Below are 13,518 nucleotides of genomic sequence, written 5' to 3' on the forward strand. Positions count from 1 at the left end.
TATGTATCAGCATACACCTTCCTTTCCAATTAGAGCCATAAATTATTTTTCCACAACACTCTTTCAACAGCAGCACCTGTGAGTGCACACTGCCATCTAGGCAGGTTTGTGGGAACAGCACAGTACCTTCGAATACGAACCGTCTTTGCCTGGAAAAAAAGTCTGTTATCAAAAGTGGTGGAAACAGGAACAATTTTTATATGATTAAAAAATGACGCATCACAATTCGCTCAGAATACAAAAAATACTCTTCAAACAGTGTAGTATTCAGCACTGAGAAAATATTTTCTACACGTTTATTGAGAAATACATTGTTTCTGCATTTCCATACATGTAAGTTAATTTTAAACTCTGCAATTAGAAAATGCTTGTAGCGACAAAAAATACAAATACAAGGCATATAGTATTAAGGCTATTAAAGACAGCACATTTTAATTGGCAGTACTGTATCTATTTTATATGTCTTAAAATACAGTAACAGCACATTTTAAAAAGACAATAAAATATCTATTCATTTTCTACAAAGAGAAATTTTAAAATTCATTTTTCTTCATAAAAATGAAACAGTTATCGTCACATGGGACAAAATATGAAATACATAATGCACCCATTGTATTTAAAACAATTAACAAATTCTATGCACAGCATTTACAGAAGACTTACAGGCAGAAGACATTTAGAGAAGACTTGACTGACAATGTAATTTTGATCAGAAATATTAATTAACCGATTACTTTTCAGTTGTGTTATGACAAAATGTCTTCCTCCTCCTTTCCCTCCTGTAAGATAATGTGGGCAACAAACTATGAATGCAGAATCTTAGACAACATGGCAGCAGGACCTGAAGCGTTATAATTAAGCACCTTCCATTGGTAAATATCTTTCGAACCTGGGTCTTTGAATTGAGTTCTACTGGAAAGCAAGCACCAGCTCATCTTAGAAACAACAAAGTAGACAACAAGGATTGCTCCTGAGGTTTGGGGGAGTGTGATGAAAGTTGCCTGGTAGCCCCGTGAAACTGCTTTGAGATGTGGGCACAAGTATAGTAACACTCCTGAGAGTGCTGGTCCAAAAGCCAAGTTTCTCCTGTATTTCAGTGGATCTGCTCCAATCCCCCGGATAATCAGAATGGATGATGGACAGGCAAGGGGAGAGAATATCCATTGATATTCAGAGTGAAGTTACTCTCTTGAGCTTCATCTTTGATGTGTTTCAACCATCATCCTGGGGATTGCCCTGAACAAATACAAAAGATATTCCTCTTTCTCCCCAGAGGAACTCCCTTAATTAGAGAAGAGATGTTATTTGGCTACTGGCAAACTTCTTCCCACCTTCTCACTCCTCTACTCCTTCGCTCCAAAATTAAGAAGCAACATTTTATTATACATAGATTCATTTGCACAGAGAGAATTGACTAGGAACTGCTGAATTCACAGCTTAGATGGTAGAAAAGTGAGAAAAGCTGTTACCAAAGGAATTCACTAACAGGCTGTGAAACTACTGTGCTAGATCTGCTGCCTTTTCAGCAGTCCTGGAATGCAGGACAAGAGAGGACAACTTTCATAGCAAGCATCTTTGTTCTGTCCTTAGCATGTCATACAGAAAAAAAAGGATACTATCAAAAACCTGGCAAACCTCCACTGATCTCAGAAGCTCTCATCCTGGAAGGCTGGAATTCTTTTTGTACTTTGTGACATTCAGTGCTGTTTATATTAGTAGGAGAAAAGCATTCCGGTTTAATTTTATTGTATACTATTTTTGGTAATTCTGCATTTCTATGCCCTCGCCGACAGAAAATGTTACATGCAGTGTCTTCTCTCCCACCACCAGCATGAATCTTGCAGAGTATCAGCACGTTTTTTAAAAAATCCCTCACATGCAAACACATTCCACTTCTAGAAGAAAAATATCAAAGACAGATATTGCACTGGGGTGAACCAATGGAGCTTCTCAACTACAACAATGATGCATCAAAATCTCTCCTCCCTCCTCGAAAAAAAATGGAGTTCTCATTTCCTTTGTAGGAAGGAAAATTGGTATCTAGGACCATTTTACACATGAACTACAGTCAGCTGAAAAACAGCTCACCAAACAGGTTAAAGGGGATCTTAGTCACACCAAAGGAACCAGCTGTCCAAGGTTTATTTTGTTGAAAATACAGTCAAAATTCCAATAGCTTTTTTGGGATTTCCCAAAACAATAACAAAACCAAGAGACCACATCTGTATAATATGTTTTATTGAATAAAATCCTGCTTCTAATATTTACACAATTAATTTTAGAGATGTGACCTTGTGAACCACTGCAATAGGTAACATTCATAAAGCATCTGGAATATCTTTAAATACACCTGACACTACTTATTATAGCAATCACCTGTCCATCACCAATTTCATAATTAATCAGGATTTGAACTTCCTGAATAACAGATAAATACTAAGGATAGTTGAGTTCAGAGAAAACAGTCTGCTATGTGAATTCCAAAATCATTTTCAGTAAGTGCCAACAGTTTTGAAGACTTCTGTATTTTCCTGTTTTTCCTCTCATCTCTGCAGAAGAAGATAACAAAATAAATTATATATCTTAAGGCAGAAAGTAATATCCACAATTTAAACACCTATCATTCTTCATGGTAATCTTCCTTTTTAAATTTATAATGCTCTCTGCAATATATTAAAAAAGTTCTCTATCAGATATACATTTGGATTAAATCCACTTCTAACCATTGGTGAAAAGGAAGATAAAGATAAGTGAATTGAGATGCTTTGCTTCAAGTTGCCTAATTATGCAACGTGATGTTAAACACCATCAGAACATAAAGGTGTCTAAACTCAAACAATGTATTTACTTAATGTTTTAAAATTTTCATTACATTTTTAATGCTGTCCAAGAAGAGAGCAAAAATTAGAAATGCTGTAATTAAGTGCTGATGTCTAGTGAGAAGGCAATAGTAATGCCTGCCATTTATGCAATAAAGTATCTTCCATCCCACTATGGTATGTGAATGTTAAGCAGGGAATCATGTGTTGTTTTTTTGTTAGAGCTCTACTAGATATTCTATTAATCTGTTATTACATTGATGAGAGGTGCTGTAAAAAACTGCAGTCAATACCTTTACTACAGATTACACGGATTCTCAGGAAGGTTTGAATGCAAGATTAAGATACTTAGGTACAATCTAGCAAAAAGCCATGTTAACTTGTAGCACTAGTAGACTTGTGTTATCTTTTATTTGAATTGATGAATAAGACATGATTTACTGGCCATTTCCATGTTGTTGTTTGTTGTTTTTTTTTTGTCATCCAGCATTATTTTGGCATCCAAACATTATCAATCAGTAATGCTGTGATCTATTCAAGCTTCTGGAGGATGTTTATCCTCTGGGTTACAGACATTGTAGTACGAGAGGCAGGCTGCCTAGCCTACAACATTTGGGATTCTGCGTTAAATATGTATATATTGCCCAGTCTCTTCATTTTATTCAACAAATGGGGAGAAGAGTGATAATTTTTCTGTGCCTCAAGTTAATGTTTATGAGGTACTGCCTAATAACACGGGTAATAATAACTATCTGCAGAGATCAGTTACTAAACTATCTACCTCATAGGTCTCCTGCTGTTTCCCAGCACAAGTTAGTGGCTGAGAAAGGACAAGTATTGCTGCCACTTGCAAGCCTCTCCCAGCTGTAACACTGGTTCTGAGCAAAACACATTTGGTGCTGACAACACTTCAAACACACGCTCGAGAAGAAAAACAAATGCAAATCACCTTCCTTCATTCCTAACATCTTTAAACCTTTAAGAACCATGCTTAAACTTTTTAATACAACAAAGCAACAATGAAAAAAGTTCCATAATGAAGTTAACAGTGTGATAACTTGATAATTTTAGAGGCTAAATTTGTAATAGAAATATCATCACCTTACATAAGCACACAAACTCTTAGGCAGGTCATCTGTTAACAGCTATAGAATACATTTAAAAATAAACCAGAACACACAAACATGGTAGATAAAGCTGCAGAGGTAAAAGAAAATCACCTGGCAATTTTCTACAGCTCCCCTTAATATATCTGTGTTCAAGAATGTGTTTTATACAGTTTGTTGTCTGCTTTCCTCTGTTTCTTCTTCTCTTTCTTCTTTTCTTTTTTACTTTCCCAAATGAATGGCTGGACACCACTACCCAGGAACCGTACAACCATCTTAATCTCACTGCCTCTTCTCTCTTTATCGTTTTTCCCAGCCACAAAGAGTTGTCTGGAATCTAGATGCCTATCTCAAAGCTATTTGTCTTATACCTAACCTAGCTATAAATTTTAATAACTAAGAAACTGCTGAAAGATACAGATTTTCCTCTTGCCTCTGTCACTGGAAGCTATACAGTATGCATTCTCAAACTTTATCTTTGAGCAAGAAAACAATATGTAATGTCAACCTCAAGATAAGCAACTACGTGCATGTGAGGCACTGTCAACACAAGTTGAATATGTTAAAATCAGATAAAAGGCAAGAATAACTGCTGTGAAAAAGACAGCATATTCTACAAAAGAGTTTACAACATTCTCCTAAGAAATGCTACAGGTTATCAATAATGGGTGATTTTGGAGACAGATTGTATGGGGAACAACATTATTTTTTGAAGATGCTGCCTCAGTGGTAGATTTCCCATTTTGCATACAGAAATTCAATTTTCAGCTACCGTGGGAAACAAAGGTGGTGAAATGCAAAAAGTCATCCTGGAAGAAAGTATGTATGCAAACATTAACATTAAGGTACTGACAACTTTCTCCCCTGGTCCTAAATCTAATTCACAGGTTAACTTTTGAGTAAAACGGACACAAGAGGGCGCTCCTAATATAGGGCCTACCTGAGACCCACGGCCTTTAGCGACAAATTCCTTTACCTATTAGTGGATCTCTTTGTTCTAAAAGAAAACCGGCCAGTTATGGTGTCATCTGCACGTTTTTTTCTTACTGAGATTCAATCTCAAAAGCTATCGATTTACTTAACTAAAGAAAGATCAGAACACAGTGGATGATTAAACTTTGATTATTAAATACCAAGAGTTCTACAGTACGAACACCCAATAATTTCTGAAGTCGTGGTTGGCCAATGCACAGCCAAATCCTGCTTGGTATGGTATTAAAATGAAATCAAAGACAAAGACAATAGAGATGTGATAAAAATAGACTACTTCATAGGGTAGGATGCCTGAAGGCTCTGCAAATAGAAATCTCTCCGCGATCACTTTACATGCAAGTTATACAGAAGAATGGTTGTTTTAGAACAAATATTAAGTATAAGCCTTATAGCCATATTTGGATAGAATTGTAGAACACTACCAATGCTTCCTACACTTTCAGTGCTCTGTGCACACTTGTCATGCAGTGCCTGTATTCAGTGTAAATCAGGATTTACTACTTCACAGGATTACAAGTCCACCCCAAATAATGAAAAATGCAATTTAACAACATGATTTTCCTGTGAAATAATAGTCTTTAAATATAGGTGAAAATATATCTGATCTTACTTGACAAGATACAAGAAATTTAATTTTCTGATTAAGGAAGGCAATTAATTTCAAACACTGACTTCAATGGCGCTACTAAAAAATATTCAGACACTTTTCAGACTAAAGGCCCAAAACCATTACAAGCAATTCCTGTGAAAGAAAAAATAAATGAAGGAGTGTTATTTTATCCTCAAACCTTGCAATCGCCCCGTTAAAACAGTTTACAAGCAAACAACCATTGTAGAACAGTATTTCTCACCTGTGTTACTGCTCAGTAGTTAATCATTTTTCGAAGGGCATCATAGCATTTCCATTTGTCTGGGATATAGAAAGGCTCAAAGATGTGAGGGAAAGGAGTGTCATAGCCACAGACTCTTGAAATAGGAGCCTCTAAATTCAAAAAGCATTCCTCCTATTAACAGGAACAGAATAAATGTTAGTGAGGCCATTATTTGCAGGAGTCTTGCATCACAAATTGAGGTCAAATGAACTTTGCCAGACTGACAGTCCTGGAAACTGAAACCTTCTATTTATATCACAGCATAAGTTGTCCAGACCAGAACATTGCTTCCTTTTGCCCCAAGGTCCATATTAAAATAACAACTTCTATTAATGTTATTTTCATTTGCTACATGTGTGCTGCATTAAGTTGTACTCAGGTTATACATACTACATCTGCTATACATCCAGACAAATGCTGCCAAAAACCAAATATTTTAGGAACAAAATAGTAAGAGTTTCTTTCCTGTACTACTTTTAAACATATAGAAAATCTGTGTAATCTAACAGTGCATATTATTTCTTGGACAACAAACATCACATTTAAATTTCTTTGTACCTTTCTACAATTAAGACTCTGCCTGAGAAATGCTAAGCACTTGTGGAAATTACGAATTTGAACTTGAATGCATTTCCACATCTCCAACCCCATGACCAAAACCCATGTTTTAAACAAATAAACACAACTTTTGTTCTATTCTGAGATCAGATTTGGCAATAACAGAGTTTCTTTACTCAACCAACCAGGGCACAAAATACTGCACCGCGTTAATCTGAAAATAACCCGTGGGAATACATATAAACTTTTACAATATTTAATAACTGAATATATAATAGGGTTTGAATATTGCTAGTCTCAAGTACAAGAGCGAAGGCATAGACCACTGACAACAAGAGAATGTAGTTTGTCACATCAAACTAATGTTGCTGTTAGTTATTATATCATTATCCACCAAACCTTAGCATATCTCTTTGCTTTCCAGAGCACACAAATGAAGAAACTAAAGACATCTCTATTTTCAATGAATGTTGCCTTGCAATTCATGGCGGCCAAACTCTTAACATATTGTGCTTTATATACATCATGATATATGGCAGCATAGAAAGTACTTGTAACACACCACGAATACAACAGTTTTTCTCCAGCTACCATTTCTGTGCATTTGAAGTGGCATATTTCTTTGAAGGAAATAAAACATTCAGGTGGCTGTGAGAATTACAGTTACACTTGTCATATGCTAAGTATCTGGTCACACTAAAAGAAGTCACAACTCTTCAATGCAAGCAAACAAGATGATGTGCTTAATCAGTGGCATTAAACTCTGAAAAATAATAGAGCCAGCAAGTCCTATATGCTAATTCAAAGAATTTATAGTCTTTAGGCAAATTCCTAAACCATCTCCCCTCTTAAGCTTGAAAAACAAGTGACTGGCCCATCAAATAGCCTAACTTAAATTGATTTTCGTTCACAGCTGCTGCTAAAAGCTAGACTGTATGAGAAACAACTGTTCACCTGATCAAGAACAGGATGCTGCAACATCTGCTGCATAGATTTTTGTGCCAGATTTTCTGCACCTGTGCAACCACATTGTAGGGAAATATAACTGAGAATATTAAATATATCTCATCCAGCTTTTTAAGGACAAATTAGAAGACATCTACTGTACAAGCCTAAAAGCACAATTATAGTGTAGTATTTAAAAGACTGATAGAAGAGCACAATTATAAATTTAGTGGATTTACTCCATACCATTTGCACATATAACAGCTAATACTGCTCACAGTGTTCTTGTACCACAGAGGAATGCAAACTGAAAGCCTTCAGTAAATCTCTGCTTATTTAAGAGAGACTACTTCAAAATCTCATGTCATCCAGGGAAAGGAGTTGGGAAAAATCTTAAAAAATTAAATGGTTTTGAAGCAAAATAGGTACGTGTTTTCTGATTCAGTGCTACATGCCTTAAAGTTCAATGTTGAAAATAGCTATGAAAAAATCACACTTGTTTTGTATATATTAGATTCCAAAATTCAAATGAAGCAAAAAATAACTTTCTGTTAAAGAAAAATGCTCAGAAGGAAACATAATGGTTATTAGTGTAATACATCCAGATTGTCTTAATTTTAAAGAGATCAGACAGAAGGAAATCATTGCTCTTCTTCCAGCTCCTGAACTGCAGAAGTAAAATTCTGACCTCAGGTAATTGCCAATTACCTTCATTTCCCTGAATTTCACTCAATGCCTCTGGTAACATACATGGCTATATTCCATAAAGTCTTTTTAGTTAGAAACATTCTTTTCTTTTGACCTTTGATGCTTAACATGAATTTAGGAAGAGTTCAAAACAACTCAGGAGTACAGTTCCAATTTCTGAAATTCAGAACAATCAGTCACAAATGTATCACATGTGACACCGCAGAAGAATCTTGTGCCTTGATTTTTAGAATAAATGCTGAAAACAAGGATTTGCCAGATGTTGCAGGATTCTATTTAAAACGTAGTCTGTCTTACTGGGTACAGACCCACTATTTCCTTAAAGTATCGTATTCTTGCTCATGTGAAAAACCTCACCCAAGTTAATTTTAGCTTCACACTGTTATTCAATAATATCCTGAAGTGTGTGCTTTACTCTCATCAGAGAACCAGGCTCTCAGGTTTGACTTTAGAGTGTTGCTAAATCAGTGCAAAAGCATTGAAAACATGTAGAACTTGGAACAGCGGGTATTTATAGACATATGGAATGGTACAAGAGAGATGAAAAAACAAAAACTCATTTTGGACATTATTGAAAGAAAGCATTACTCATCCTTCTGCATCTTATAGAAAAATGCAGCAATCTGGAACAGTTTAGAGAAAGAACTTTTAGGCGTCTGGCCAGTAAGAAAACACTTTAGAGTTCATTGCTCCAGTTCTTCCTTCTGTAAAAGGGAATCTGCATCATCCTTCACATAAAGCAAACAAACTTCCATATGCAAACACTCCTATAAGTAACAGTAAACGACATTATTCAGTGTGTAACTAAGTAAGACAGATGATTTGGAAATAATACTTATAATTATATATCCTACTTTGGTCTTTTTAGTTCATTTTTCTCTGATCATTGACACTGCTTAGGAAACCTTTTTTATTCTCTGTAGACTATTCCTGAAGCTGAAAAAACTTCTGCTAAAAAATCAGTTATTTCTGCAACATTCTATGTTCCTCTCTCATGCTACTCTTATTTAGCAACACTACGGATACCCAAAAGAGATGGAGAGCTTAAACAATATCACATGACTACAGAGCTGTTATATGACAACAGTGAACTCTTTTTTCACAGAATTTAGATGTTGTGACAAATCAAAAGTCAACTTCAACATGATCGGATGGATTTTCAATATTTCTCTTGGAGTTTAGCTGCTGTGATAGAAAAAAAGATAACAAATAAATTTAAGGCCCATTACGTAAGACAAACTGTAGGAAAACTTCACAAAGAACTACCTTTCTGCAGACAATAATTGCAGAATTTACACCCAAGAACTCAGTGACTGCTTGCAAAGGTTTAATCCAGTTGTGAAATTTCTGTCAACTAGAATTCTGAATTTGGCATCATATCTATAGACTGTACTATAAGAAATACACATATGTATAGATGACAAGACGGCAAAATTCAGAATATATACATTCAAAGAATGCTTCAGAGGAAACACTTATTACCTTAGAGATTCACTTTCTTTTCTGTTATTTTTATTTCAGATATGCCATTGCCCTGAACTAAAATGTGGGTTCAAACAGTTAAGAAAACTTATTCTGTATCATGTTGTAAAGGAATGTTACATTTACATTAGCTATTATTTCCCCTTGCAAATTTTCAACTGCATATTACCTACTACTGTAAGAATGAAATGAATCCTATTCCAGATAAATAATAAGCATGGTGAGCTCCTTTTAATATATATTTATATATAACAAAATATAGAGGTTTTCAAAAGAGGTAGTCAATAAAATATCTGTTCCATAAAAGGAGGATTTCTGGATACAAACTCCAAGTACGGATGAAGCCTTTCTTTGGTTTCTGATTCTAAAAATTCCCTAATTTGCACAGTTTACTTTCAAGAAGAGAAACGCCAAGCAGTGCCAGTTGTTATATGTCTCCATTGTAGCACCAGTGATCGACAGCTGCAAGCACTGCATGCTGCAAATTTTAAACAGAATTTGCTTTGACAAAATATATGTTACATCCTTTTGAACAGTCACTTCCACGAGCTGCGTAAGTGCGATACATCCAAGGGATATTTTGAAGTTATGTTTTTGTTTCAATTTTTAGAGGAAGCTTTTTTTTTTTCCACTAGTTTAGCCTGACTCGACTTAAAATAACGCTATAGAACTCTTCCTGATAGCTTTAATAGTGATAGTTTTTTTCCTCAAAGAGCACTGAGGTTATACTTTTTATATTTAATTCCACCACAGAGCTTTCTGCTTTTTACGAGAACACGTTGCAATAATTCTTTTATAACACAGTACAGCTTGCAATGTTTGTTTTTATTTGTTACCAGCTCTTTGAATTTACATAATTAATATATTGAAAAATACAGATAAACAGTTCACTGCTAAAATTATTTATTTTTGGATTTCCAAATAGAAAACATCTTAATTGGAAAACAGATTGGCAATTAGAAATAAATAAGTCCTCGAGGGAGGGGGATTTGTTTTGTATAATTTATTGGCCTGTTACCATAAAAAAGCAATAAAGCAATTAATGGCAAATATTGTCTTTAGAGGACTGAATCACATAAAACAATATTTATAGATGAAGCCCAATGTTACTTCACAAAAGACAAAGCATTATAATATGAAATGCACAAGCTTAATTCCACTTAATTCTCATCCCTTACAGCCATCATCATCATACTAACATAAGAATTTACTCCAGCTATTTTCAATGAGAGTGGATCTATTTACAGTGAATATTTACTGATTTCAGAACGTTTAGAATCCAGACATGTACACCATAATGAAGCATTGTAACAATCTTGCTTAATCCAGTCTGTTTTAAATCACCTAAGAGATACAGAATTATCATATTTATCTCAAACTTGGAAAAAAAGAAAATAAAAAAATAGAAAAGAAGTTTTGTAAAAGACTTATTTATATTCAGAACTCTACCAGAAAAGAAAGGGACAGAGCATGTCCATTTTAAATATTGTCTCCATCAAATTATATGTGTGCAATACATACAGTCCAAAGCAGGAGAAGGGAATGGGACACAAGAGACAGGGAAGTGGTTACTAGTAACATATATTTCTTTTATATACATAACACACAAACATTAAGAAAAGGTATCACTTCCCAATAAATGCTGAAGGAATTTGAACAAAAAGTAAAATGAGGTTAATACGTGTGGAGGTAACCCTGACATATTAAATGTGAGAATAAAAACATATGCATGTAGTAAATAAAGTATTTGCAGAACTGCTCCACTCCAGCAGGATGCAAACTGCTGGTGCTACAGACATAACTGCAATCCGATAAAATGATATTAGGTCTCTTATAGCAAATATTGGGTGACTACATGTCAACAGCTATCTTGCAAGTCAATGCTAAGTTCTATAAGTTAAAAAAAAAAAAAAAAAGATTGAAATATTAAACGAATATTTTCTGGAAAGCCACTGTCTAGAGATTCCAATACATTAATTTTCTGTTATCCTTGATACACTGCAGATACATGTTTCCATGCTTTGTTTCTGGCACATTATTAGCTGATGAAACTAATGACATTGAAAAGATGTTTTTTTTTTTTCTTTATGTCCCTGAAAAATGTTTCTGTTGCATATTTTTCCAGACCATTTGCAATTTCTTTATATTAAAAAATAACCAATTTACTCTGCTAAGCTCATTACTTCCATTTCACAGAAAAGAATGTGCATAATTAGCCAAGTAAAACAAATGATGTACAATGTTGTATTCATTGTCACTTGTACATTTGGGAGCTGTAAATATCCAGGAACAGGAATTGATCAGAAATTCAGGACATACTCCTTATTATGGGCTGAATTTCAACTTTAGAAATCCATATGCATTATTTTTGTAGAGTCACGCCTTTTGTAGCTCATGTACTGAAATCACAGAATCCTTCCAGTAAGAAAACAATGCTGCTCATGAAATATTAACTGTGAGTTTTTCAAGTTCTGCAATTTCATCGAGAAAATGTAAACTAATTTCTCTAGCTTCAATAGTTTATGGATGACAGGAGTCACCAGTGACACATTTCTTTACCTTTATTTATTTCCATCACATAGCCCTGTTACATATGGAGGACTTTCACATGGACTCAAGAATATTTTATTTCTTGTTTATCATATCACTTTTTTGACCTTCATTAGCTGCAACATCAGTTATGGAAGAAACATCTGATGCAGGTAGGTTCTCTTGCACACACAATGGTTTGAAGACTGCCTTCAAGCTGAATTTCAGCTGGCTTCACAAATGCACAGCAATAATCCTAACAAACTATACCAGTCTTGCGTTGGGTTGTTAAAGTTCTATTGGTCAAATTTAAAACACACTCCAGGAAATGTTCATGACAACAGCAGTAACTGGAAGCTGTTCCAACCAGAGACTCAGTCAGTGACTTAGTGGTCCTCATAGTACAAAACAAAAATCAGCATCACAACTCTAAGGCATTTAAAAAACAAAACAAGAACAAATCTGCTTGTATCAATTTATCCTTCCCATAAGTGGAGACAAGAACTGAAAAGTAATTTTAACTCCTCTCCATCCTATCATGCTTTATCCAAAAAGATTTTCCATTAAAATTTTACACAATTTATATCGACTGTGATAGACTCCAAGATCAGAATTTAAATACATTCAACTCAGAATGACAAATTGACAGAATTGAAGTTTTTCATTGAAAATTCATAGCTTTATTGCTAAGCAATTTTATTTTAATTTTATTTATGAGATGCAGCAACAGACATGACTCTACAAAATACACAGCACACAACAGAAAAGCTCAGGAGGATGTAACAGGACTTGAAGATTGCTAGAATATGCTCTTGTCTCAAATGAACCCTACTAATGCCTTTTGGCAAGTAAGGGTGTCTATATTTAACTGTAATCCACCAAATGATCACTTCCTGCCTTTTCTCTACAAGCTCTAGAAATACAGTTTTTTCCTTTCTATATTGTTTTACCCTATCTGAAACAATCTACAGTCTTTCCTACAAATTACACATGCTACTTATTCTATAGAGTAACAAACAACCTTATAGCATGGTTACCACAAATTGTATTTTCTATAATAAATTTCAAGTTTACTATTCAGATTCTTAAAACTAGTAGTAAATGTGAACATTTTGCAGTGGGGCCGAATACTTTCTAAGCTTGTCCTTAGACCCACAGTTATAATGGTTTTCTAGGCTCAAGGGTATCAGAAGATAATGGCTTTATTTAACTAGTTGACATTACTAACTCATCTGTTCAGTCAATGATCCTGCAAACTGTCATACGTGTTAATACTGGAGAAAAATCCAAGTGAAATCAATGGAGCTAAAGTATCTACATTAAATTATTTGAACATAAAAATGTTTACAGATCACAAGTTGTTTCTCTTCATCAACAAGCAACTCAGTTAATATTTAATATTTTTAAGTAAGGATCATCTGACTTCTAATTATAACAAACACCTTTTAATCATAAAGCTTGTAATACTCTATCAATATAATCCCATTTTGTACTTCTGAATCACCA

General features: G+C 34.5%; 1 protein-coding gene across 1 annotated transcript in view; it reads right to left on the reverse strand.

Moving 5' to 3' along the window:
• Positions 1-266: 266 nt before the first annotated feature.
• The window catches only part of BCKDHB (branched chain keto acid dehydrogenase E1 subunit beta), a 108,724-nt gene continuing 95,472 nt past the window's right edge, over positions 267-13,518 (reverse strand). Inside the window, exons 10-11 of the mRNA XM_010707698.2 lie at positions 5,770-5,922; positions 267-2,549 (exon numbers count right to left, since the gene is read on the reverse strand). Coding sequence (XP_010706000.2) covers positions 5,782-5,922 — 141 coding nt within the window. The 3' untranslated portion in view covers positions 267-2,549; positions 5,770-5,781. The remainder of the gene's footprint in view (positions 2,550-5,769; positions 5,923-13,518) is intronic.

This window comes from Meleagris gallopavo, chromosome 2 (assembly GCF_905368555.1).
Source record: "Meleagris gallopavo chromosome 2, MGAL_WU_HG_1.1, whole genome shotgun sequence".
In the NCBI taxonomy this organism is placed as follows: domain Eukaryota; kingdom Metazoa; phylum Chordata; class Aves; order Galliformes; family Phasianidae; genus Meleagris; species Meleagris gallopavo.